Raw genomic sequence first — 27,822 nt, forward strand, 5'->3', positions numbered from 1 at the left:
AAATCGTGTTATGGCCTTGATGGCAGCTTCGCCCTTTAAGGGAACTCGTTTGACTTTGTTGCAAGCAGCTTGTGTTAGAACAGCTGCACAAACGATTGCTAATTTGGTTTCCGACACTCCTGGCTTGTCAGAGGAAGACAGGATAGAAATGTCATTAGCTCGCTTGTCTCAACGTTTTGGAGTTCGTGGAGGTCTTTTCGCAGAACCGGAAATTAGAAAGTATCGCTATGGTAGCAAATTGACTTCGACTTCTTCCAGTGATCTGAAAGAGTTTAAAGATGAATTGTCGCAGTGTCTGCTTTACGCGCAAGCTTATGGTCAGCGTGATAAATTAGAAGGACGTTTTGTTCTGGATTTGGCTAAGCGACTCCCGTTTGACGCTAAGCAGCGTTATCTTGACTTTTTAGGTGATCAGTATGGTAGCACTGAGGAACCTACTTTTCAGAGTTTGTTTGAATTTGTAGTACGAGAGGAAACGCGCAAGTCGACTGATTTTAGCATTATGCTAATGGGCGATTCTGGTGAGTCGCAGCATTTTAAAAAGTTTGGCAAAGGAAAATTGCCTTCATGTCCGGTTAGGCAGACGTCTGTAAAACCCCATGATAATGTCATGTCAGGAAGTTCGCAGTACTCGACTGCTGTTGGCGCACCGCGCGGCGGTGTGGCCAGACGTAGTGACATACCGGCATGTTTTTGTTGTTCGTCACGTGGTCAAGTTGAATATCATTTTTTGTCTAATTGTAAAGAATTTTTGCGCTTGACACCTAAAGGTCGGAGAGATGTCATTGTGAAAGCTGGAAAATGCTTGAACTGTTTGCGCCAGCATATGGTTAAGGACTGTAATCATGCAAACAACTGTCGTCAGTGTGGGCCTAACAACGATAGGAAACACTATTTTCTTCTGCATGATTTTTATGTGACGTCACGTGATTCTCTGGATTCGGTCGGTAAAGATGATGCTGGTGCCAGAGTTCCTGTGCGTAATGTTAAGATTGGAAATGTTAAAGCAGCCTTTAACCGCGTTACTGCTGCTCGTGTTTTGAATCCAATGACTGGCAAATCGAAGTTGGTGTATTGTCAGCATGATCCTGGTTCGCAGTTGACCTTTGTTTCGAGTGACTTGGTGTGCGAACTTGGTCTTAAACCGTATGATAAAGCGTCGTTTAAAATAGATACTCTGGCTGGTCAGAAACCTACTTGTGCTGACCTTGTTAAACTCAACATCCAGTCGTTAGAGACTGATGAACTGTTTTGTGATATAACCTCGGTGGTTAACCCAGCTTGGGCTGACGATGTTAAAACTTTACCTCATAAACAAGATTTAAGTGGTTTCCGTCATTTTCATGACGTGAATATGTTTCATTTGAATGATTGTAGTACTGTAGATGTACTGATTGGCAATGACAACGCTTATTTGATGTGTGCAAAAAAAGAGCGTGTTGGTGACAATCGTAGTGAACCGCATGCTTTGCTCACTCCTCTCGGTTGGTTGGCTTGTGGTGGAAAGTCACCCTTAGTTGAAAGCGTTGCTAAAGTGTGCAGAGTGCAGACGTCTTCAGAGTCGGATGTCATCTCTGGCTTTCAGCGTAAAATTGAGTCTCGTGATATGGAAATAGCAGACCTGAATAAAGTCATTCAGGATTTGACTTTGCAAAATGAAACCTGTGAATTGTCTCGCAATGATATTTTGGCTAGAGAACTTGTCGAACCGAATATTGAGTTGAAAGATGGTCGATTTGAGATACCTGTTCCGTTGAAGGAAGATATTGATTTACCTAACAATTTTGTGTTGGCGTCAGATAGAGCTGCTGCTTTAAGGAAGAAGGCTTTAAAACAATCTGAATTTCGAGGAACTTGTGTAAATGATGTAATGTCTTCTTGCCCTGACTTGTCCGACTTGTTAAACCCTCTGGCAGATGTCTTGGCTAGATTTCGGCTTGAAAGATTTGGTTTCGTGGCCGATATGACCAAATACTTCTTTCACATTTTGGACTCTTCAATTCGTAAGCCCAATTTTATTGAACTGCTTACGTACACAGGCAGTGCCGTTCGGATCGTGAACGAACGCCCTTTGGTACCTTTGAGTGACGACCCTAGGGATTTTACTGTCATCACCCCTGCCTCACTTTTGACCCCATACTTAGACCCATACTGTGCTGTTGGGCAACCACATGATCGTGACCAATTAAGAAGGGATTATCGGTTCAATTTGTCACTTTCTCAGCAGTTTTGGAATAAATGGATCGATTTTTACTTGCCAGGTCTTCAGGGCCGGAAAAAATGGCTAAAAATGGCCGAGAATTTGGAGCCTGGTCAACTTGTAGTGGTAGGTTCTCTCCAAGACATTGGTAAACGTGGGAAGTATCAACTTGGGAGGGTGCATGAGGTAGTTCCACAAATTAGGAAAGGGAAGCCTGTGGTTCGTAGAGCCAAAGTTGCCGTCTGCAACTATGATGAGAGTACGGGGAAAGTAAAAGTAGACTACGTGTTGAGGGATATTTCGTGCCTCGCCCCCGTAAAGAACACCTAAGTGTTAGGGTTTGAGCCTGGTTTTGTCTGCGGTGGCCGACCCTTGTCTGAGCCCGGAACAGTCGGTTATTATCGCAACTATTGTATATAGCGTCATTTTAGCGTGTACCTATGGTACCAATTTCATGTATCGTCGTGTATTATTCCGTATTGTTGTTCATTCTTTGCATGCCCTTTGTATTTACGTATTAACTTAAACGTGAGTGATTCAAACAATTAGTGTATCATGTGTTTTTATTCATTGGCTCACAATTGTCGTCAATTCTTTTTAGTTATGCCATGTCAGACTGTCATAACTAGGGGCCGCTATGTTCCCGACAATTTTCACCAAATCAAACGTCATATAAAAACCGTTCAAGTCTACTGAATATTACGTCATGGAAATTCCTAAAACATGAGCCAAAATTGCACCAGCGTTAATAAGACTTGTGTCAGACCTGTTTAAATCTGTTTGGACCTGTTTGGGCCTGTTTAAACATGAATGCATTGGTTCACTAGCTCGAACACCTGTTGAATGACTTCATAATTGTTTTTCATTATTGCGTCACAGTACTGCATACGTGAATTTGAGATATTGATATCTATTCTGGTCATTCGTAAAATGATTGCTTGAAAGTTGGCCGCTCATTTAACTGTTGGCTTAGTGCTTGCTAGCTGGACAAAGGTTCCGTCTTTTATCCAATTAATCTGTATTGTAGTGACAGTTTTTTTTAGAGGTATAGGCGTTACACCTATTTTCGATAGCCTCGGGCTAATTTTACTGGAATACACTGTTTGAATAGACGTTTCGAAAGTGTGTTTATTTTTGGGTCATTGCATGCAGACGAACGGATTTGGGAATCTTACGTTACAATTTTCCCACGAAGAGATTATGGTTTACCGCTGTGACCATAAAAAATAAAAGACGATTCTCTGGCTAGTGTTTGTACGGAAGCACAGGCAGCATAAAAAATAAAAGACGAGTTCTTGTTAGCTGGTAGGCCAAGAAGCACTAAAAGCATAAAAAAATAAAAGACGAAGTTAGTTAGTTGGTAGGCCAAGAAGCACTTAGAAGCAAAGAAATAATAAAAGAAGATCTTATTGGTTGGTAGTCTAAAGAAGCAAAGAAAATTAAAGACATTTCTTCTCGGTAGGCAACTGAAGAACTTTAAGCTAAAAAGTAAAGACATTTCTTCTCAGTTTGGTACAGAAGAAAAATAACTTTGACATTCATTGGCAAGAAAGAAGATTAAAAGGCAATCCATCTGTGCTTGAAGATTCAAGTGGAAGAATCCAAGCAAGTTTTGTGGACTTTAGGACTTCATACTCGTACAGATACGGTATCGTGCATTTAAATTCTTTTTTGTATTTTTACGGTCTTTGCAGTTAAGTTTTTTATAACTACTGTAATAATTTTGTGTGTTTGTGTAACTTAATTTTTTTAATTGTTAAATTTAGCCCTGACATTTAATATGTCTACACTCGGTGGTGACAGGGACTCGACCGCCGTCGACTCGACTGAGTTTAAGCCTGATGATGTTCTTTGCGGTCGGGCAGGCCATTCTGGGGAGGGACCCATTAACGATGAGGCTAAGTCAGTTCGAGAGGCCCGGCATCTTAGACGGGATATTTTGACTCAAATTGGGAAACTTTCTGTGGCCCTAGGTTCTTTGAGTGATAAGCAGGAACTGTTAATTTTTAGATCTAAGTTATCTACTTTAGAAGAGGAATTACGGCATTTCCATGCTCTTTTGAGTAAAATTGTTAACTCTGCAATCTTGGCAGAACTTCGTGATAGGGTAGATCCCGAATTTAACTCGTTAAAAAATAACTTCGAACAAAAAGAAAGTGAGTTCTCAGATAGGTTGGATGCTGACATACATCCTGAGGATAGCGCCTCAAACGTAAGCACTAGGATGTCTGAGAGCTCGTCACGGATAGTTACACAAATTAACCTACAGTTAAAACGAGAGGAGCTCCAGATACAAGCTGAGGCCGAAGCGAAAGCTGAGGCCATACGAGCTGAGGCTGCTGCGAGAGCTGCAGAGGCCGCCGCGAGAGCCGAAGCGAGAGCTGCTGAGTTCGCACTCAAAGACGCTCAGTTGAGGGCTGAACAACGAAAAGAGGTAGTTTTAGCTGAATATCGATCAGAGGCGGGCTCCCGGCGTAGCTCTAAGAAGAGCTCTTCTAGGCATTCCAGAAGTGAACATCAATCGCAGTTTAATTTACCTAACCTTTTCCAGACGCCTGTTCAATCTGTAAGTGGACCAGTACAATCCACATCTTTTCAAGATGTTTCAGGAGGTCTCGGGGCCGCGGCTAAGGGTCTTCCGAAGGCTGTAGAGCCAAGGTCTGTGAATTATAACCGATCTCCTCCCCCAGAGCGTTCAGGTCACGGGGCCGCCATTAGCAGTAATGCTTTGCCCCCTTCAAAGTTTTCTGCGCCGCTAGTTGCTGATCGCCCAGCTACACGTAATTTGGGTGGTTGTGAGAGGCGTATCGTGTCTCCTGATTTTAACGTGTTTGAGGATCGTGATCGGGCTGTGCATGTGACTGAGCCCACTCAGCCCCTTAAGGGATATAGCTTGTCTTCTCCCGCTAAATCGAGTTCTCAACAACAGGATTGCTTTTTTGAATACCAAAATAGTAGGACGTTCTTCGATAAGGCGGCCTTGATTGGTTACGATGGTAATAATATGCCATTTGTCTTCTTTAAAAATCGTGTTATGGCCTTGATGGCAGCTTCGCCCTTTAAGGGAACTCGTTTGACTTTGTTGCAAGCAGCTTGTGTTAGAACAGCTGCACAAACGATTGCTAATTTGGTTTCCGACACTCCTGGCTTGTCAGAGGACGACAGGATAGAAATGTCATTAGCTCGCTTGTCTCAACGTTTTGGAGTTCGTGGAGGTCTTTTCGCAGAACCGGAAATTAGAAAGTATCGCTATGGTAGCAAATTGACTTCGACTTCTTCCAGTGATCTGAAAGAGTTTAAAGATGAATTGTCGCAGTGTCTGCTTTACGCGCAAGCTTATGGTCAGCGTGATAAATTAGAAGGACGTTTTGTTCTGGATTTGGCTAAGCGACTCCCGTTTGACGCTAAGCAGCGTTATCTTGACTTTTTAGGTGATCAGTATGGTAGCACTGAGGAACCTACTTTTCAGAGTTTGTTTGAATTTGTAGTACGAGAGGAAACGCGCAAGTCGACTGATTTTAGCATTATGCTAATGGGCGATTCTGGTGAGTCGCAGCATTTTAAAAAGTTTGGCAAAGGAAAATTGCCTTCATGTCCGGTTAGGCAGACGTCTGTAAAACCCCATGATAATGTCATGTCAGGAAGTTCGCAGTACTCGACTGCTGTTGGCGCACCGCGCGGCGGTGTGGCCAGACGTAGTGACATACCGGCATGTTTTTGTTGTTCGTCACGTGGTCAAGTTGAATATCATTTTTTGTCTAATTGTAAAGAATTTTTGCGCTTGACACCTAAAGGTCGGAGAGATGTCATTGTGAAAGCTGGAAAATGCTTGAACTGTTTGCGCCAGCATATGGTTAAGGACTGTAATCATGCAAACAACTGTCGTCAGTGTGGGCCTAACAACGATAGGAAACACTATTTTCTTCTGCATGATTTTTATGTGACGTCACGTGATTCTCTGGATTCGGTCGGTAAAGATGATGCTGGTGCCAGAGTTCCTGTGCGTAATGTTAAGATTGGAAATGTTAAAGCAGCCTTTAACCGCGTTACTGCTGCTCGTGTTTTGAATCCAATGACTGGCAAATCGAAGTTGGTGTATTGTCAGCATGATCCTGGTTCGCAGTTGACCTTTGTTTCGAGTGACTTGGTGTGCGAACTTGGTCTTAAACCGTATGATAAAGCGTCGTTTAAAATAGATACTCTGGCTGGTCAGAAACCTACTTGTGCTGACCTTGTTAAACTCAACATCCAGTCGTTAGAGACTGATGAACTGTTTTGTGATATAACCTCGGTGGTTAACCCAGCTTGGGCTGACGATGTTAAAACTTTACCTCATAAACAAGATTTAAGTGGTTTCCGTCATTTTCATGACGTGAATATGTTTCATTTGAATGATTGTAGTACTGTAGATGTACTGATTGGCAATGACAACGCTTATTTGATGTGTGCAAAAAAAGAGCGTGTTGGTGACAATCGTAGTGAACCGCATGCTTTGCTCACTCCTCTCGGTTGGTTGGCTTGTGGTGGAAAGTCACCCTTAGTTGAAAGCGTTGCTAAAGTGTGCAGAGTGCAGACGTCTTCAGAGTCGGATGTCATCTCTGGCTTTCAGCGTAAAATTGAGTCTCGTGATATGGAAATAGCAGACCTGAATAAAGTCATTCAGGATTTGACTTTGCAAAATGAAACCTGTGAATTGTCTCGCAATGATATTTTGGCTAGAGAACTTGTCGAACCGAATATTGAGTTGAAAGATGGTCGATTTGAGATACCTGTTCCGTTGAAGGAAGATATTGATTTACCTAACAATTTTGTGTTGGCGTCAGATAGAGCTGCTGCTTTAAGGAAGAAGGCTTTAAAACAATCTGAATTTCGAGGAACTTGTGTAAATGATGTAATGTCTTCTTGCCCTGACTTGTCCGACTTGTTAAACCCTCTGGCAGATGTCTTGGCTAGATTTCGGCTTGAAAGATTTGGTTTCGTGGCCGATATGACCAAATACTTCTTTCACATTTTGGACTCTTCAATTCGTAAGCCCAATTCTATTGAACTGCTTACGTACACAGGCAGTGCCGTTCGGATCGTGAACGAACGCCCTTTGGTACCTTTGAGTGACGACCCTAGGGATTTTACTGTCATCACCCCTGCCTCACTTTTGACCCCATACTTAGACCCATACTGTGCTGTTGGGCAACCACATGATCGTGACCAATTAAGAAGGGATTATCGGTTCAATTTGTCACTTTCTCAGCAGTTTTGGAATAAATGGATCGATTTTTACTTGCCAGGTCTTCAGGGCCGGAAAAAATGGCTAAAAATGGCCGAGAATTTGGAGCCTGGTCAACTTGTAGTGGTAGGTTCTCTCCAAGACATTGGTAAACGTGGGAAGTATCAACTTGGGAGGGTGCATGAGGTAGTTCCACAAATTAGGAAAGGGAAGCCTGTGGTTCGTAGAGCCAAAGTTGCCGTCTGCAACTATGATGAGAGTACGGGGAAAGTAAAAGTAGACTACGTGTTGAGGGATATTTCGTGCCTCGCCCCCGTAAAGAACACCTAAGTGTTAGGGTTTGAGCCTGGTTTTGTCTGCGGTGGCCGACCCTTGTCTGAGCCCGGAACAGTCGGTTATTATCGCAACTATTGTATATAGCGTCATTTTAGCGTGTACCTATGGTACCAATTTCATGTATCGTCGTGTATTATTCCGTATTGTTGTTCATTCTTTGCATGCCCTTTGTATTTACGTATTAACTTAAACGTGAGTGATTCAAACAATTAGTGTATCATGTGTTTTTATTCATTGGCTCACAATTGTCGTCAATTCTTTTTAGTTATGCCATGTCAGACTGTCATAACTAGGGGCCGCTATGTTCCCGACAATTTTCACCAAATCAAACGTCATATAAAAACCGTTCAAGTCTACTGAATATTACGTCATGGAAATTCCTAAAACATGAGCCAAAATTGCACCAGCGTTAATAAGACTTGTGTCAGACCTGTTTAAATCTGTTTGGACCTGTTTGGGCCTGTTTAAACATGAATGCATTGGTTCACTAGCTCGAACACCTGTTGAATGACTTCATAATTGTTTTTCATTATTGCGTCACAGTACTGCATACGTGAATTTGAGATATTGATATCTATTCTGGTCATTCGTAAAATGATTGCTTGAAAGTTGGCCGCTCATTTAACTGTTGGCTTAGTGCTTGCTAGCTGGACAAAGGTTCCGTCTTTTATCCAATTAATCTGTATTGTAGTGACAGTTTTTTTTAGAGGTATAGGCGTTACACCTATTTTCGATAGCCTCGGGCTAATTTTACTGGAATACACTGTTTGAATAGACGTTTCGAAAGTGTGTTTATTTTTGGGTCATTGCATGCAGACGAACGGATTTGGGAATCTTACGTTACAATTTTCCCACGAAGAGATTATGGTTTACCGCTGTGACCATAAAAAATAAAAGACGATTCTCTGGCTAGTGTTTGTACGGAAGCACAGGCAGCATAAAAAATAAAAGACGAGTTCTTGTTAGCTGGTAGGCCAAGAAGCACTAAAAGCATAAAAAAATAAAAGACGAAGTTAGTTAGTTGGTAGGCCAAGAAGCACTTAGAAGCAAAGAAATAATAAAAGAAGATCTTATTGGTTGGTAGTCTAAAGAAGCAAAGAAAATTAAAGACATTTCTTCTCGGTAGGCAACTGAAGAACTTTAAGCTAAAAAGTAAAGACATTTCTTCTCAGTTTGGTACAGAAGAAAAATAACTTTGACATTCATTGGCAAGAAAGAAGATTAAAAGGCAATCCATCTGTGCTTGAAGATTCAAGTGGAAGAATCCAAGCAAGTTTTGTGGACTTTAGGACTTCATACTCGTACAGATACGGTATCGTGCATTTAAATTCTTTTTTGTATTTTTACGGTCTTTGCAGTTAAGTTTTTTATAACTACTGTAATAATTTTGTGTGTTTGTGTAACTTAATTTTTTTAATTGTTAAATTTAGCCCTGACATTTAATATGTCTACACTCGGTGGTGACAGGGACTCGACCGCCGTCGACTCGACTGAGTTTAAGCCTGATGATGTTCTTTGCGGTCGGGCAGGCCATTCTGGGGAGGGACCCATTAACGATGAGGCTAAGTCAGTTCGAGAGGCCCGGCATCTTAGACGGGATATTTTGACTCAAATTGGGAAACTTTCTGTGGCCCTAGGTTCTTTGAGTGATAAGCAGGAACTGTTAATTTTTAGATCTAAGTTATCTACTTTAGAAGAGGAATTACGGCATTTCCATGCTCTTTTGAGTAAAATTGTTAACTCTGCAATCTTGGCAGAACTTCGTGATAGGGTAGATCCCGAATTTAACTCGTTAAAAAATAACTTCGAACAAAAAGAAAGTGAGTTCTCAGATAGGTTGGATGCTGACATACATCCTGAGGATAGCGCCTCAAACGTAAGCACTAGGATGTCTGAGAGCTCGTCACGGATAGTTACACAAATTAACCTACAGTTAAAACGAGAGGAGCTCCAGATACAAGCTGAGGCCGAAGCGAAAGCTGAGGCCATACGAGCTGAGGCTGCTGCGAGAGCTGCAGAGGCCGCCGCGAGAGCCGAAGCGAGAGCTGCTGAGTTCGCACTCAAAGACGCTCAGTTGAGGGCTGAACAACGAAAAGAGGTAGTTTTAGCTGAATATCGATCAGAGGCGGGCTCCCGGCGTAGCTCTAAGAAGAGCTCTTCTAGGCATTCCAGAAGTTAACATCAATCGCAGTTTAATTTACCTAACCTTTTCCAGACGCCTGTTCAATCTGTAAGTGGACCAGTACAATCCACATCTTTTCAAGATGTTTCAGGAGGTCTCGGGGCCGCGGCTAAGGGTCTTCCGAAGGCTGTAGAGCCAAGGTCTGTGAATTATAACCGATCTCCTCCCCCAGAGCGTTCAGGTCACGGGGCCGCCATTAGCAGTAATGCTTTGCCCCCTTCAAAGTTTTCTGCGCCGCTAGTTGCTGATCGCCCAGCTACACGTAATTTGGGTGGTTGTGAGAGGCGTATCGTGTCTCCTGATTTTAACGTGTTTGAGGATCGTGATCGGGCTGTGCATGTGACTGAGCCCACTCAGCCCCTTAAGGGATATAGCTTGTCTTCTCCCGCTAAATCGAGTTCTCAACAACAGGATTGCTTTTTTGAATACCAAAATAGTAGGACGTTCTTCGATAAGGCGGCCTTGATTGGTTACGATGGTAATAATATGCCATTTGTCTTCTTTAAAAATCGTGTTATGGCCTTGATGGCAGCTTCGCCCTTTAAGGGAACTCGTTTGACTTTGTTGCAAGCAGCTTGTGTTAGAACAGCTGCACAAACGATTGCTAATTTGGTTTCCGACACTCCTGGCTTGTCAGAGGAAGACAGGATAGAAATGTCATTAGCTCGCTTGTCTCAACGTTTTGGAGTTCGTGGAGGTCTTTTCGCAGAACCGGAAATTAGAAAGTATCGCTATGGTAGCAAATTGACTTCGACTTCTTCCAGTGATCTGAAAGAGTTTAAAGATGAATTGTCGCAGTGTCTGCTTTACGCGCAAGCTTATGGTCAGCGTGATAAATTAGAAGGACGTTTTGTTCTGGATTTGGCTAAGCGACTCCCGTTTGACGCTAAGCAGCGTTATCTTGACTTTTTAGGTGATCAGTATGGTAGCACTGAGGAACCTACTTTTCAGAGTTTGTTTGAATTTGTAGTACGAGAGGAAACGCGCACGTCGACTGATTTTAGCATTATGCTAATGGGCGATTCTGGTGAGTCGCAGCATTTTAAAAAGTTTGGCAAAGGAAAATTGCCTTCATGTCCGGTTAGGCAGACGTCTGTAAAACCCCATGATAATGTCATGTCAGGAAGTTCGCAGTACTCGACTGCTGTTGGCGCACCGCGCGGCGGTGTGGCCAGACGTAGTGACATACCGGCATGTTTTTGTTGTTCGTCACGTGGTCAAGTTGAATATCATTTTTTGTCTAATTGTAAAGAATTTTTGCGCTTGACACCTAAAGGTCGGAGAGATGTCATTGTGAAAGCTGGAAAATGCTTGAACTGTTTGCGCCAGCATATGGTTAAGGACTGTAATCATGCAAACAACTGTCGTCAGTGTGGGCCTAACAACGATAGGAAACACTATTTTCTTCTGCATGATTTTTATGTGACGTCACGTGATTCTCTGGATTCGGTCGGTAAAGATGATGCTGGTGCCAGAGTTCCTGTGCGTAATGTTAAGATTGGAAATGTTAAAGCAGCCTTTAACCGCGTTACTGCTGCTCGTGTTTTGAATCCAATGACTGGCAAATCGAAGTTGGTGTATTGTCAGCATGATCCTGGTTCGCAGTTGACCTTTGTTTCGAGTGACTTGGTGTGCGAACTTGGTCTTAAACCGTATGATAAAGCGTCGTTTAAAATAGATACTCTGGCTGGTCAGAAACCTACTTGTGCTGACCTTGTTAAACTCAACATCCAGTCGTTAGAGACTGATGAACTGTTTTGTGATATAACCTCGGTGGTTAACCCAGCTTGGGCTGACGATGTTAAAACTTTACCTCATAAACAAGATTTAAGTGGTTTCCGTCATTTTCATGACGTGAATATGTTTCATTTGAATGATTGTAGTACTGTAGATGTACTGATTGGCAATGACAACGCTTATTTGATGTGTGCAAAAAAAGAGCGTGTTGGTGACAATCGTAGTGAACCGCATGCTTTGCTCACTCCTCTCGGTTGGTTGGCTTGTGGTGGAAAGTCACCCTTAGTTGAAAGCGTTGCTAAAGTGTGCAGAGTGCAGACGTCTTCAGAGTCGGATGTCATCTCTGGCTTTCAGCGTAAAATTGAGTCTCGTGATATGGAAATAGCAGACCTGAATAAAGTCATTCAGGATTTGACTTTGCAAAATGAAACCTGTGAATTGTCTCGCAATGATATTTTGGCTAGAGAACTTGTCGAACCGAATATTGAGTTGAAAGATGGTCGATTTGAGATACCTGTTCCGTTGAAGGAAGATATTGATTTACCTAACAATTTTGTGTTGGCGTCAGATAGAGCTGCTGCTTTAAGGAAGAAGGCTTTAAAACAATCTGAATTTCGAGGAACTTGTGTAAATGATGTAATGTCTTCTTGCCCTGACTTGTCCGACTTGTTAAACCCTCTGGCAGATGTCTTGGCTAGATTTCGGCTTGAAAGATTTGGTTTCGTGGCCGATATGACCAAATACTTCTTTCACATTTTGGACTCTTCAATTCGTAAGCCCAATTTTATTGAACTGCTTACGTACACAGGCAGTGCCGTTCGGATCGTGAACGAACGCCCTTTGGTACCTTTGAGTGACGACCCTAGGGATTTTACTGTCATCACCCCTGCCTCACTTTTGACCCCATACTTAGACCCATACTGTGCTGTTGGGCAACCACATGATCGTGACCAATTAAGAAGGGATTATCGGTTCAATTTGTCACTTTCTCAGCAGTTTTGGAATAAATGGATCGATTTTTACTTGCCAGGTCTTCAGGGCCGGAAAAAATGGCTAAAAATGGCCGAGAATTTGGAGCCTGGTCAACTTGTAGTGGTAGGTTCTCTCCAAGACATTGGTAAACGTGGGAAGTATCAACTTGGGAGGGTGCATGAGGTAGTTCCACAAATTAGGAAAGGGAAGCCTGTGGTTCGTAGAGCCAAAGTTGCCGTCTGCAACTATGATGAGAGTACGGGGAAAGTAAAAGTAGACTACGTGTTGAGGGATATTTCGTGCCTCGCCCCCGTAAAGAACACCTAAGTGTTAGGGTTTGAGCCTGGTTTTGTCTGCGGTGGCCGACCCTTGTCTGAGCCCGGAACAGTCGGTTATTATCGCAACTATTGTATATAGCGTCATTTTAGCGTGTACCTATGGTACCAATTTCATGTATCGTCGTGTATTATTCCGTATTGTTGTTCATTCTTTGCATGCCCTTTGTATTTACGTATTAACTTAAACGTGAGTGATTCAAACAATTAGTGTATCATGTGTTTTTATTCATTGGCTCACAATTGTCGTCAATTCTTTTTAGTTATGCCATGTCAGACTGTCATAACTAGGGGCCGCTATGTTCCCGACAATTTTCACCAAATCAAACGTCATATAAAAACCGTTCAAGTCTACTGAATATTACGTCATGGAAATTCCTAAAACATGAGCCAAAATTGCACCAGCGTTAATAAGACTTGTGTCAGACCTGTTTAAATCTGTTTGGACCTGTTTGGGCCTGTTTAAACATGAATGCATTGGTTCACTAGCTCGAACACCTGTTGAATGACTTCATAATTGTTTTTCATTATTGCGTCACAGTACTGCATACGTGAATTTGAGATATTGATATCTATTCTGGTCATTCGTAAAATGATTGCTTGAAAGTTGGCCGCTCATTTAACTGTTGGCTTAGTGCTTGCTAGCTGGACAAAGGTTCCGTCTTTTATCCAATTAATCTGTATTGTAGTGACAGTTTTTTTTAGAGGTATAGGCGTTACACCTATTTTCGATAGCCTCGGGCTAATTTTACTGGAATACACTGTTTGAATAGACGTTTCGAAAGTGTGTTTATTTTTGGGTCATTGCATGCAGACGAACGGATTTGGGAATCTTACGTTACAATTTTCCCACGAAGAGATTATGGTTTACCGCTGTGACCATAAAAAATAAAAGACGATTCTCTGGCTAGTGTTTGTACGGAAGCACAGGCAGCATAAAAAATAAAAGACGAGTTCTTGTTAGCTGGTAGGCCAAGAAGCACTAAAAGCATAAAAAAATAAAAGACGAAGTTAGTTAGTTGGTAGGCCAAGAAGCACTTAGAAGCAAAGAAATAATAAAAGAAGATCTTATTGGTTGGTAGTCTAAAGAAGCAAAGAAAATTAAAGACATTTCTTCTCGGTAGGCAACTGAAGAACTTTAAGCTAAAAAGTAAAGACATTTCTTCTCAGTTTGGTACAGAAGAAAAATAACTTTGACATTCATTGGCAAGAAAGAAGATTAAAAGGCAATCCATCTGTGCTTGAAGATTCAAGTGGAAGAATCCAAGCAAGTTTTGTGGACTTTAGGACTTCATACTCGTACAGATACGGTATCGTGCATTTAAATTCTTTTTTGTATTTTTACGGTCTTTGCAGTTAAGTTTTTTATAACTACTGTAATAATTTTGTGTGTTTGTGTAACTTAATTTTTTTAATTGTTAAATTTAGCCCTGACATTTAATATGTCTACACTCGGTGGTGACAGGGACTCGACCGCCGTCGACTCGACTGAGTTTAAGCCTGATGATGTTCTTTGCGGTCGGGCAGGCCATTCTGGGGAGGGACCCATTAACGATGAGGCTAAGTCAGTTCGAGAGGCCCGGCATCTTAGACGGGATATTTTGACTCAAATTGGGAAACTTTCTGTGGCCCTAGGTTCTTTGAGTGATAAGCAGGAACTGTTAATTTTTAGATCTAAGTTATCTACTTTAGAAGAGGAATTACGGCATTTCCATGCTCTTTTGAGTAAAATTGTTAACTCTGCAATCTTGGCAGAACTTCGTGATAGGGTAGATCCCGAATTTAACTCGTTAAAAAATAACTTCGAACAAAAAGAAAGTGAGTTCTCAGATAGGTTGGATGCTGACATACATCCTGAGGATAGCGCCTCAATCGTAAGCACTAGGATGTCTGAGAGCTCGTCACGGATAGTTACACAAATTAACCTACAGTTAAAACGAGAGGAGCTCCAGATACAAGCTGAGGCCGAAGCGAAAGCTGAGGCCATACGAGCTGAGGCTGCTGCGAGAGCTGCAGAGGCCGCCGCGAGAGCCGAAGCGAGAGCTGCTGAGTTCGCACTCAAAGACGCTCAGTTGAGGGCTGAACAACGAAAAGAGGTAGTTTTAGCTGAATATCGATCAGAGGCGGGCTCCCGGCGTAGCTCTAAGAAGAGCTCTTCTAGGCATTCCAGAAGTGAACATCAATCGCAGTTTAATTTACCTAACCTTTTCCAGACGCCTGTTCAATCTGTAAGTGGACCAGTACAATCCACATCTTTTCAAGATGTTTCAGGAGGTCTCGGGGCCGCGGCTAAGGGTCTTCCGAAGGCTGTAGAGCCAAGGTCTGTGAATTATAACCGATCTCCTCCCCCAGAGCGTTCAGGTCACGGGGCCGCCATTAGCAGTAATGCTTTGCCCCCTTCAAAGTTTTCTGCGCCGCTAGTTGCTGATCGCCCAGCTACACGTAATTTGGGTGGTTGTGAGAGGCGTATCGTGTCTCCTGATTTTAACGTGTTTGAGGATCGTGATCGGGCTGTGCATGTGACTGAGCCCACTCAGCCCCTTAAGGGATATAGCTTGTCTTCTCCCGCTAAATCGAGTTCTCAACAACAGGATTGCTTTTTTGAATACCAAAATAGTAGGACGTTCTTCGATAAGGCGGCCTTGATTGGTTACGATGGTAATAATATGCCATTTGTCTTCTTTAAAAATCGTGTTATGGCCTTGATGGCAGCTTCGCCCTTTAAGGGAACTCGTTTGACTTTGTTGCAAGCAGCTTGTGTTAGAACAGCTGCACAAACGATTGCTAATTTGGTTTCCGACACTCCTGGCTTGTCAGAGGAAGACAGGATAGAAATGTCATTAGCTCGCTTGTCTCAACGTTTTGGAGTTCGTGGAGGTCTTTTCGCAGAACCGGAAATTAGAAAGTATCGCTATGGTAGCAAATTGACTTCGACTTCTTCCAGTGATCTGAAAGAGTTTAAAGATGAATTGTCGCAGTGTCTGCTTTACGCGCAAGCTTATGGTCAGCGTGATAAATTAGAAGGACGTTTTGTTCTGGATTTGGCTAAGCGACTCCCGTTTGACGCTAAGCAGCGTTATCTTGACTTTTTAGGTGATCAGTATGGTAGCACTGAGGAACCTACTTTTCAGAGTTTGTTTGAATTTGTAGTACGAGAGGAAACGCGCAAGTCGACTGATTTTAGCATTATGCTAATGGGCGATTCTGGTGAGTCGCAGCATTTTAAAAAGTTTGGCAAAGGAAAATTGCCTTCATGTCCGGTTAGGCAGACGTCTGTAAAACCCCATGATAATGTCATGTCAGGAAGTTCGCAGTACTCGACTGCTGTTGGCGCACCGCGCGGCGGTGTGGCCAGACGTAGTGACATACCGGCATGTTTTTGTTGTTCGTCACGTGGTCAAGTTGAATATCATTTTTTGTCTAATTGTAAAGAATTTTTGCGCTTGACACCTAAAGGTCGGAGAGATGTCATTGTGAAAGCTGGAAAATGCTTGAACTGTTTGCGCCAGCATATGGTTAAGGACTGTAATCATGCAAACAACTGTCGTCAGTGTGGGCCTAACAACGATAGGAAACACTATTTTCTTCTGCATGATTTTTATGTGACGTCACGTGATTCTCTGGATTCGGTCGGTAAAGATGATGCTGGTGCCAGAGTTCCTGTGCGTAATGTTAAGATTGGAAATGTTAAAGCAGCCTTTAACCGCGTTACTGCTGCTCGTGTTTTGAATCCAATGACTGGCAAATCGAAGTTGGTGTATTGTCAGCATGATCCTGGTTCGCAGTTGACCTTTGTTTCGAGTGACTTGGTGTGCGAACTTGGTCTTAAACCGTATGATAAAGCGTCGTTTAAAATAGATACTCTGGCTGGTCAGAAACCTACTTGTGCTGACCTTGTTAAACTCAACATCCAGTCGTTAGAGACTGATGAACTGTTTTGTGATATAACCTCGGTGGTTAACCCAGCTTGGGCTGACGATGTTAAAACTTTACCTCATAAACAAGATTTAAGTGGTTTCCGTCATTTTCATGACGTGAATATGTTTCATTTGAATGATTGTAGTACTGTAGATGTACTGATTGGCAATGACAACGCTTATTTGATGTGTGCAAAAAAAGAGCGTGTTGGTGACAATCGTAGTGAACCGCATGCTTTGCTCACTCCTCTCGGTTGGTTGGCTTGTGGTGGAAAGTCACCCTTAGTTGAAAGCGTTGCTAAAGTGTGCAGAGTGCAGACGTCTTCAGAGTCGGATGTCATCTCTGGCTTTCAGCGTAAAATTGAGTCTCGTGATATGGAAATAGCAGACCTGAATAAAGTCATTCAGGATTTGACTTTGCAAAATGAAACCTGTGAATTGTCTCGCAATGATATTTTGGCTAGAGAACTTGTCGAACCGAATATTGAGTTGAAAGATGGTCGATTTGAGATACCTGTTCCGTTGAAGGAAGATATTGATTTACCTAACAATTTTGTGTTGGCGTCAGATAGAGCTGCTGCTTTAAGGAAGAAGGCTTTAAAACAATCTGAATTTCGAGGAACTTGTGTAAATGATGTAATGTCTTCTTGCCCTGACTTGTCCGACTTGTTAAACCCTCTGGCAGATGTCTTGGCTAGATTTCGGCTTGAAAGATTTGGTTTCGTGGCCGATATGACCAAATACTTCTTTCACATTTTGGACTCTTCAATTCGTAAGCCCAATTTTATTGAACTGCTTACGTACACAGGCAGTGCCGTTCGGATCGTGAACGAACGCCCTTTGGTACCTTTGAGTGACGACCCTAGGGATTTTACTGTCATCACCCCTGCCTCACTTTTGACCCCATACTTAGACCCATACTGTGCTGTTGGGCAACCACATGATCGTGACCAATTAAGAAGGGATTATCGGTTCAATTTGTCACTTTCTCAGCAGTTTTGGAATAAATGGATCGATTTTTACTTGCCAGGTCTTCAGGGCCGGAAAAAATGGCTAAAAATGGCCGAGAATTTGGAGCCTGGTCAACTTGTAGTGGTAGGTTCTCTCCAAGACATTGGTAAACGTGGGAAGTATCAACTTGGGAGGGTGCATGAGGTAGTTCCACAAATTAGGAAAGGGAAGCCTGTGGTTCGTAGAGCCAAAGTTGCCGTCTGCAACTATGATGAGAGTACGGGGAAAGTAAAAGTAGACTACGTGTTGAGGGATATTTCGTGCCTCGCCCCCGTAAAGAACACCTAAGTGTTAGGGTTTGAGCCTGGTTTTGTCTGCGGTGGCCGACCCTTGTCTGAGCCCGGAACAGTCGGTTATTATCGCAACTATTGTATATAGCGTCATTTTAGCGTGTACCTATGGTACCAATTTCATGTATCGTCGTGTATTATTCCGTATTGTTGTTCATTCTTTGCATGCCCTTTGTATTTACGTATTAACTTAAACGTGAGTGATTCAAACAATTAGTGTATCATGTGTTTTTATTCATTGGCTCACAATTGTCGTCAATTCTTTTTAGTTATGCCATGTCAGACTGTCATAACTAGGGGCCGCTATGTTCCCGACAATTTTCACCAAATCAAACGTCATATAAAAACCGTTCAAGTCTACTGAATATTATGTCATGGAAATTCCTAAAACATGAGCCAAAATTGCACCAGCGTTAATAAGACTTGTGTCAGACCTGTTTAAATCTGTTTGGACCTGTTTGGGCCTGTTTAAACATGAATGCATTGGTTCACTAGCTCGAACACCTGTTGAATGACTTCATAATTGTTTTTCATTATTGCGTCACAGTACTGCATACGTGAATTTGAGATATTGATATCTATTCTGGTCATTCGTAAAATGATTGCTTGAAAGTTGGCCGCTCATTTAACTGTTGGCTTAGTGCTTGCTAGCTGGACAAAGGTTCCGTCTTTTATCCAATTAATCTGTATTGTAGTGACAGTTTTTTTTAGAGGTGTAGGCGTTACACCTATTTTCGATAGCCTCGGGCTAATTTTACTGGAATACACTGTTTGAATAGACGTTTCGAAAGTGTGTTTATTTTTGGGTCATTGCATGCAGACGAACGGATTTGGGAATCTTACGTTACAATTTTCCCACGAAGAGATTATGGTTTACCGCTGTGACCAGTTATAACGCTGACCAATATCTTCCCCGTTGCAATGCAAGCAACCTAGAGTAGACTGTTGCAACGAAATACTTCCCAATAAATATAAAAGTAATAACCATAATTGTGCTACTTGTATGCAATGTTACATTGTTAATGGTCAGTAACCAAATGCGTAAAAAACGAACTGAATAGTGATCAAACTAGTCTTACCATTTAAAAAGCTTTACTTCAAACAGACGCGTTAATCACACAGAAATCAAACGTAATTTAAACAAAACTTGCAAAATAAAATGAATTTGAACAAGAATAAGGTTTGTTGAAAACGATATTTTTTTAGTGCAATAAAATAAATTAAACTGTATGAAAAGCGATTTGAAAAAAAGCAAAATGAAATGTTTTGCAAGAAGTATATTAAAAAACAAAGCAAATTGCAAAGAAACGATTCCATATTTTGTTTATAATATTCGTTTTACCAGTCAGGGGCCGTTAGTGATAGGGGCAATGATGTTTGTTCACTAACTATAATGTTTATCAATATCTCAGAGCATCTTATTTGAAACTTGAAACTTTAGGCATGTTTTCCATAATATGTTCTGCTACAGGAATTACACGAATCTATGCTTTTGCCATGGCATTTTCAGGTTTCCTGTATTTTACACAATTTCTCAAGGCAAAAGTTTATTGGTTTCTAATTCCAGGCTATATGAACTTCTGGCGACTAACATTTGTCTTGTATAGGCAGAATGTTTCTGCAGAGATTCAGTGTTTTTCCCATATAGTGCGATAACATGCAATGCAACCATAGCGCATCTTCTACCGAAGTCTTTAATATTTTCTGGTTACCTTCCCGTCTAGTCCAGAAAGATTTAGTCTTGAGTTAAACTTTGGTGAATAGATTGGTCTGTTGCAATCAAAAACTATTTTAATCCAGAGTCAAAATCAACAGTTTTATAAAAAAAAAAAGAATGATGTCCGGCAGAGGTAGGCTATAGGAAGATTACTTTCTAAAATTCGTAAATTGACGAGCTTTGTCTTTTTAATGTAATGTTTCAAATAAGAACATTAAAATAATTTGACGGCCACACAGAAGGGTCATTTGTGTAGTGAATCAATGACTACTACTCCAGTGTAAGAAACTCTTACTTCTCGGTGTTCCCTCTCTATTCCAATCTCTTCAGCACCTTTCATAAATTTCTCTGAAAGAATGCAATTATTTGGTTTTAGAAACTTAATAACAGATATTTCACTGCCGGATGCCATAAAAACTTTACATCACAAAGCTTAGAGACATGAAAACAAACGTGACGAGTTTTTTGACAGTTGTAAAATTGAATGCCATGAATGAATCCTATGGCACGTAGGTGCACGGTGCATATTTTTTCACAATTTTTTCTTGGAAAGTTTATCAAATTTGGGCAAGAATTCCTTCGCATTCCAATAACTATCCTTTTCGGCAGTTGAAATATTTTTTATTAGTTTCAACAGGCAAGTTTTGGTACGCTTTTCAGCTAGTCAGAATTAATACTTGAGCGGAAAAAATAAATAACACTACGGCAACACTGTTGCTTTGAGTAGGAAAGCACACAAAAAAGACCAAGTAGAAGCCTCCTTAATAATCCATCAGCATATCAATGCAGTTCGGTTAACAAGAAAAAATAAAAATCTATGCAAGTCCAACATTCAGTGGGGCTGTTAAATCAAAATTCTTAAAACTGTAGGCTCAAGTTACCAACAAACTGTTGAAAATTTCAACCTCGTCAAAATAAGATGATATAAACAAAATTTTGTCAAATGATTTCAATTATTTTAAGCAAGAGAATATGGCAAATCACACCAAAGGTCAGCAGAAGTATCATACAGTAGGTTGTTGAAGTCAAAATTGTTTTAAGTTACACTCACAAGATATATCGTGTGAGTTAGGTATAAATCAATGATTGCATTTCCCTCTCTTATAAATCGCAACAAGCCGAATCCCTGTCTTCTACCAACGATGTGGCATATCATGGTAGGTTTAATTCAATGTTCTCTATTGTCACCCTCATCAGTTTTCCATTCTGTGCTTCCAGAAATCCTTGACCAAGACCAAATAAATACAAATAGTCTCTACACTCTACTCGTGTGCTTTCCATTAACTTACGATAGTATTCCTGTTTTTCCCGGGCAAGTTGAAGATTTTGTTCCTGCAAAGATTTGATCATGGAATCTCCCAAGTCGCAATTTTCCAATGTTCTGCAATGACAAGGTGATTTAATTATCGCAATTGCTGCACATTTTTAAAGTTCTATTAAAACAATATACTCTCAGTAAAAAATGTATAAAACGAATAAAGTGATTTAAAAATTAGTTAAATGAAGTTCTTTTATAAATCGTTAACTGTATTAGTGTAGCCTATTATTAGGCTACACTAATTATTTCTTAAGTTTGCTCACACACAAAATTGTTCATTTTTGTTTTATGTAAAGGCACACAATGCTAAATCGATGTTTATTGATTTGTGTATCAAGAGAGGTTTGCAGTAGTAGGCTACAACCTGTTTGGTTCTTTGGTAGGAGTAAAAATGTTAGGCTATGTTTTGATAACTTTCACTTTAGTGCTCTGACTAAATACTGTGCAAGACAAGTGACAATATATTATATAGATTCCAAATAATGGATGGAATTTTTTGCAAAATGAAAAAATTTAAAATTTTGTGCACCATTAATTTTTCCACAAATTTAATGTTCTCTCTAAAACATCTGACGAGGATCGGAAGATCACGCGGCGCTGGTTCGACTCTGGTTACGGCGCTGGTTGGGGTGTGCGCTTGAGCAACGCACTTTCAGGACTGCTCTCTATTCAGCGGCAACTAGTGAATGGAATAATTCCCCGGCAACAACACTTCAACAATCGGAAAACTTCAATCTGCCAATCTCGGTAACCGGGCCTGCGTCAAGGCCCTCTACAAGTATGCGAAATTACCAGGAGTAATCTATCAAGGCTTTGTCAGTCCGAGGATGAAGATTCAAAACCCAAACCAAACTATAGCTTAGCTTAATAGTATTACGGTTGAATTTTTTATGAAATCTATGATGGGGCGGAAAGTGGATGGAAATGAGTTTGAAAAATTCCTTACCAATGTTGCTATCAACTTGTAAGCTGAAAGGAAGACTAAACCATAAAATTTTCCGACTCCTTTTCCTAGATGTGCTAAAGTTATTAGCACGGTTGTAGCAAACTTTCTCCGTAAAACCACTTTTCAAACGGGCATCATCATGAGCAGATGGGGTCTTATCAAATTCATTCTGGCCATAGTCGGGATTTGTTTCTTAATGTTAGGTGGGTGGTTGGACTGGGCATGGATGTAAATTGGATCACTTTTGGGTTTTCGGTAAGGCCAAAATTTACCAGATAGTAAATTCAAAGTCACATCAAGAAAGTCAGTTTTACTTAGGCCAGTTCCTCAGTAATACTTAAGCTATGTTGTTTAAATAATTGAATAACATTTTTTCTTGAACGATCAACTTTTGGGCCAGATGAATTACCCAAAATAGTATTTATTGTTTGATGCTAAACTATGTACTGTACAACTACAATGACGTGCTAAGAGTTTGTACTGACATGTGTAATAAAATATGCAATGATCGTTTTTGTCATTTGAAAACGACTTTATTCTCTTTTATACCAAATGCAAGCTGTTTTTCATTTTTTGCGCTAAAGAGTATGCAGCCATCAGATTAAAAATGCATGCAAATGGACAAGGCCAGTGATTAAAGTCCACATAAAAAGGGACAAATGATGGTGCGTACACTAGCTCGAAAAAAACAAACATTGCAAATAAAGCTAATATCTCTACTCGTAGCCTACCATTGTTTAAATTAAGAAAATGATGGTGAAGGTATGGAGGCCAAGAATTCGAAAATGTGGATAGAAATGCAAAATTTCACTCAGGTTTGACAGAAATATGGTAAAGATGTCTTTTGGTGACAAGAAGAGTTTTTGAAACAAAATCTAATCAGTTTAGGCAGTCAAGGATTCTTATTTTACAGTCAAAGATAAAATTATAAAATGACGAGTTTTACTGCATATCTCGAATTTTTGTGCTTGGAGACATTTCGAATTTTATTTACTTACATCAAGTGTCAAATTTAAGATGGAAATTGGCAACTTTTTTTGTTTCTGCCAAAAATTCATCCTTCATTTGGAATCTGCACAAATGCCTGCAGTTAGCATGCTTCCTTGATTACTTTTGCACTCCTTTTGTCACGTGTACTCCGCGAGGCAGTACTCTGTTTTATTCGTATCATTTCATTCTGGCAGGCTAGCGAACAACAGCTTCTTTTGTTCTAGTTCTAGTGTTGAGTTTAACAATCTTACGTTGTGTATTTTGTTGCAGAAATTGCGATTCGATCATTTTTCTTTTGTTAATACATTTAAGAAAAATAACCGTCTTTGTTCATGATCGAATCGCAATAGGATAAGGTTAATCTAAAGAAATTTGTGGAATGGTGGTGATAACATGCGCCTTTCCCAACTGTAATTTTGAAACAGCCGACGTGCCCGAAGCGGTTGCTTGTGTGGTGCTGCAAAGTCACACGTGCAGTCATGCTGCTACGACGCGCAATGTTCCAGCGCCCGAAAACCTTGGTCCGAAGCTTATTAGACCTACTGTAGACAGTGGAGTTTCTCCTGAAGAATGGAACGTGTTCACCAGAAGATGGAAGGCTTTCAAAGAAGGTTGCAGAATTTCTGATGAAGCAGCTTCAGCCCAGTTATTCCAATGTACCGGCCAAGCCCTAGGGGACAGCCTTCTCCAAGCTGACGCTGAAACAGTGAGTAAATCTGTAGATGAACTTTTGCTTGCAATGCGACAACTGGCCGTTATACCTGTCGCCACAGGGGTGTTACGGACAGAGTTTATGGCTATGCACCAAATGCGCGATGGAACATTTCGCGCTTTTGCAGCTCGTGCTCGAGGAAAAGCGGATATATGTGCATTCACTACTAAACGTTCTTGCGGCCTGAAAGTCAGTTATACAGATCACATAATCCGAGACACACTACTCAGTGGAATTTCTAACAATGAGATTCGTCGCGACATGATGGGAATGGACAGAGTATTGTCGATTCCCATTAACGATATCATCGCCCTTGTCGAGAATAAAGAAATGGCTCGCAATGCGGTACCATCTCATGACGTTTCGGCAGTGTCGACTTTCAAGCGCAAGAAAAGCCAAAGCCCTATTCCAAGAGACCGTGAACACATCCAAGCAGCACCCTCCTCTCCCAATTGGTCAAAACAAACTCACTGCCCTAAATGCAATAGATTATTCAATCGTTACAGAGAAGGCCCCAGAGGTTGGAACACTACGCCTTATTCCCTTTGTCTCGAATGCTTTCGGTCATCTCGTCATAAAAACAAATGGGGCGCTCCTCCTAAAGATACATCAGTCGGAGCACTCTGTGCAGCACCTACTGTACCTCAAATAGGCACATTTGCCTCAACACAAACTGACATCGTAGCCCGAGACCCAATGTGCTCAACAATTCGTGGTCCTCACCACACATTCCAAAAAGGGCATTGGACACCATCCTGTATGCGAGAACATCCCACAGTTCGGGTAGACATATCTATGGATGACTCATGTCATCATGGCAGGTACACTAGCGTGATAGCACAAGTAACAGCAATCGCAGATACTGGAGCCCAAATAAATGTATGGTCACTGAAGAACTTTGTGCAATCCGGCTTTGGACAAGAGACCCTTGTACCCGCACCAAACCTAATAGCTGCAAATCGCTCTACTATTTCCATTACAGGAGCATTTCGTGCCATCATTCGGGGTACAGCGCACGGCTGCAATGTTGAATGTCGAAGCATGATTTACATCAGTCAAGACGTTGACAAGTTATACTTATCTCATGACACACTATTGCATTTAGGTGCCCTATCCCCGAAGTTCCCAACTCTAGGGGAACATCAGATCAAGCAAGAAATGGCGCACAATCTCATCGAACCAGAAATCAACGTCGTCAGACTTGTTAACGGTGGCTGCACATTACCCAGCAAGCAACTGGAGTCGTGCACTTGCCCTCAACGTGGTGCAGTTTCAGCTCCCCCAACCAAGCTTCCGTTCCCGTGCACACCTGAAAACAATGACAAGATGGCAAACTGGCTACTCCAGAGGTACGCCGCATCCACTTTCAACACTTGCCCGCACCGCGCGCTACATTGTATGGCTGGTCCTCCCATAGAAATACATGTTGACCCCAACGCGAAACCAGTGGCTGTTCATACACCAGCGTCTATCCCCTTGCATTGGCAAGAAAAAGTACACGCTGATCTCCTCCGCGACGAGGCTCTGGGAATCCTTGAAAAAGTCCCCCACGGCGAACCCACCACATGGTGTCATCGCATGGTTATCACACGCAAAAACGATGGCTCACCACGCCGTACTGTCGACCTTTCCCCCTTAAACAAATTCTGCCAGAGAGAAACCTTCGCCTCTGAAGCTCCATTCCAGCTATCCCGTCGTGTCCCCAGAAACACTTGGAAATCGGTGACTGACGCATGGAACGGCTATCACAGTGTTCCACTGCGTCCTTCTGATCGGCACCTCACAACTTTCATCACTCCCTTTGGAAGATGACGCTACACTAGGTCACCGCAAGGATTCCTATCCTCTGGGGATGGCTACAATCGCCGTTTCAATACCATATTAACTGATTTTGTGCGCAAAGAACGCTGTGTCGACGACACAGTGTTCTACGATAGCGAACTGGAAGAACATTGGTGGCGAACCATAGAATTCCTCACTTTAGTGGGACGGGCGGGCATTGTCCTTAACCCTGACAAGTTTCAATTTTCCCAACGCACCGTAGATTTTGCTGGATTCCGTATCTCAGAAGCAATGGTCGAGCCCCTCCCTAAATACTTCCTCGCCATCCAAGAATTTCCAGTCCCGAATAATATCACAGACATACGCAGCTGGTTCGGATTAATCAACCAAGTAGGAAACTATGCTCAACTGCGTGACCTAATGGCACCGTTCCTTAGCCCAAAGCATAAGTTCGAATGGTCTCAGGAGCTGGATTCCGCATTTGCCGCCTCCAAATCGGCAATTGTTGACGCTATTCGCCATGAGGTAGAAATCTTTGACCCCAGCCGTCGAACATGTTTGCGCCCTGACTGGTCTAATAAAGGCATCGGATACTTCCTTCTCCAAAAACATTGCGTATGTGCTTCCACTATACCGGACTGCTGCTCATCAGGTGGAAAGTGACTCTTGCAGGATCCCGATTCCTCTCATCGGCCGAACGACGTTATGCCCCCATAGAAGGCGAAGCCCTAGCAGTTGCGTGGGGCCTAGAACAGACAAAGTATTTTACGCAAGGCTGTGATAATTTGGTTATTGTAACGGATCATAAGCCATTGGTAAAAATATTCGGAGACCGTACGTTGGACGAAATCACTAACACTCACCTGTTTCGTTTAAAACAGCGTACACTAATGTGGCGCTTTGATATCGCACACTTACCCGGCACAACCAACTACGCAGCCGATGCTGCCTCACGTCATCCAGTATCATGCGATCTCATTGGTGTAGCGTCGTGTGCAGAAAATAATGTAGCAGAAATGGCGCTGGTTACTACCATACAGGCAGATGCCGCCCATACCTTTTGCTTGCAATGGTCTGAAATCGTTCGGGAAACAGCCGCCGATCCAAACCTTAGCAAGTTAATGCTAGCTATTGAAACGGGATTGACCTTTCCCAACACCGGCGACATTCGCCCATATCTCCCCTATCGTGACGGGTTTTTTGTTGAAGACGACGTTATTTTATATCATGATCGTATTGTTGTACCACCATCGCTTAGGCCTAGAGTACTCTCAACGTTGCATGCTGGTCATCAAGGTGTGTCTGCCATGGAACGCCGGGCACGTGCTATAGTATTTTGGCCCGGTATGACTAATGATATCCATGCTATTCGTGATTCGTGTACATCATGTAATCGTAATGCTCTATCTCAAGCAGCTCCTCCCCCGACGCTATGTGATCCTCCAGCTACACCATTTGAGAAAATTTTTGCAGATTATTTTGATTATGGGGGCCGTCACTTTTTGGTCATTGGGGACAGATTTTCGGGGTGGTCGGATGTATTTACCACGCCATCAGGATCGAGTGCCGCAGGAGCAGCTGCTTTGACTCAACTCTTGCGCTCGTACTTTGCCACGTTTGGTGTTCCTGAGGATATATCTACAGATGGGGGTCCCGAATTTACTGCTGCCGTTACAGAACTCTTTCTTAAAAATTGGGGTGTGCAGCAACGCATATCGTCATCTTACTTCCCTCAATCTAATGGTCGAGCTGAGGTGGCTGTCAAAACTGTCAAACGCTTGCTCATGACTAATGTGAGCCCAAACGGAGACCTGAACAACGATTCCTTCTTACGTGCATTGTTACAGTTGCGTAACACACCTGATCCTGACTGTGATATCTCTCCAGCAGAGATCGTGTTCGGTCACCCTCTGCGCAACGCATTCGGTTTTGTAAACCGCCTAGTCAAGTTCTCCAATTGTCACATTCGTCGTACATGGCGGGATACATGGAAGGCAAAGGAAGACGCCCTTCGCCTGCGAGCTGGTCGAACCGATAAGGCGCTGTCTCAGCATATTCGTCCTTTACGTACTTTACAATGTGGAAACCGCGTATTTATCCAAAACCAAAACGGTAACTATCCTCGAAAATGGGACAAAGTGGGAATGGTTGTC

At 42.0% G+C, this 27,822-nt stretch overlaps 1 protein-coding gene across 1 annotated transcript in view; it reads right to left on the minus strand.

The window, feature by feature from the left end:
• Window positions 1-27,822, minus strand: part of LOC145769531 (pleckstrin homology domain-containing family D member 1-like) — a 162,581-nt gene that overhangs the window by 58,749 nt on the left and 76,010 nt on the right. Inside the window, exons 5-6 of the mRNA XM_082581181.1 lie at window positions 21,211-21,302; window positions 20,217-20,269 (exon numbers count right to left, since the gene is read on the minus strand). Of these exons, the coding sequence (XP_082437307.1) occupies window positions 20,217-20,269; window positions 21,211-21,302 (145 nt within the window). The remainder of the gene's footprint in view (window positions 1-20,216; window positions 20,270-21,210; window positions 21,303-27,822) is intronic.

The sequence above is a fragment of the Aplidium turbinatum genome, chromosome 4 (assembly GCF_918807975.1).
Source record: "Aplidium turbinatum chromosome 4, kaAplTurb1.1, whole genome shotgun sequence".
Lineage (NCBI taxonomy): Eukaryota > Metazoa > Chordata > Ascidiacea > Aplousobranchia > Polyclinidae > Aplidium > Aplidium turbinatum.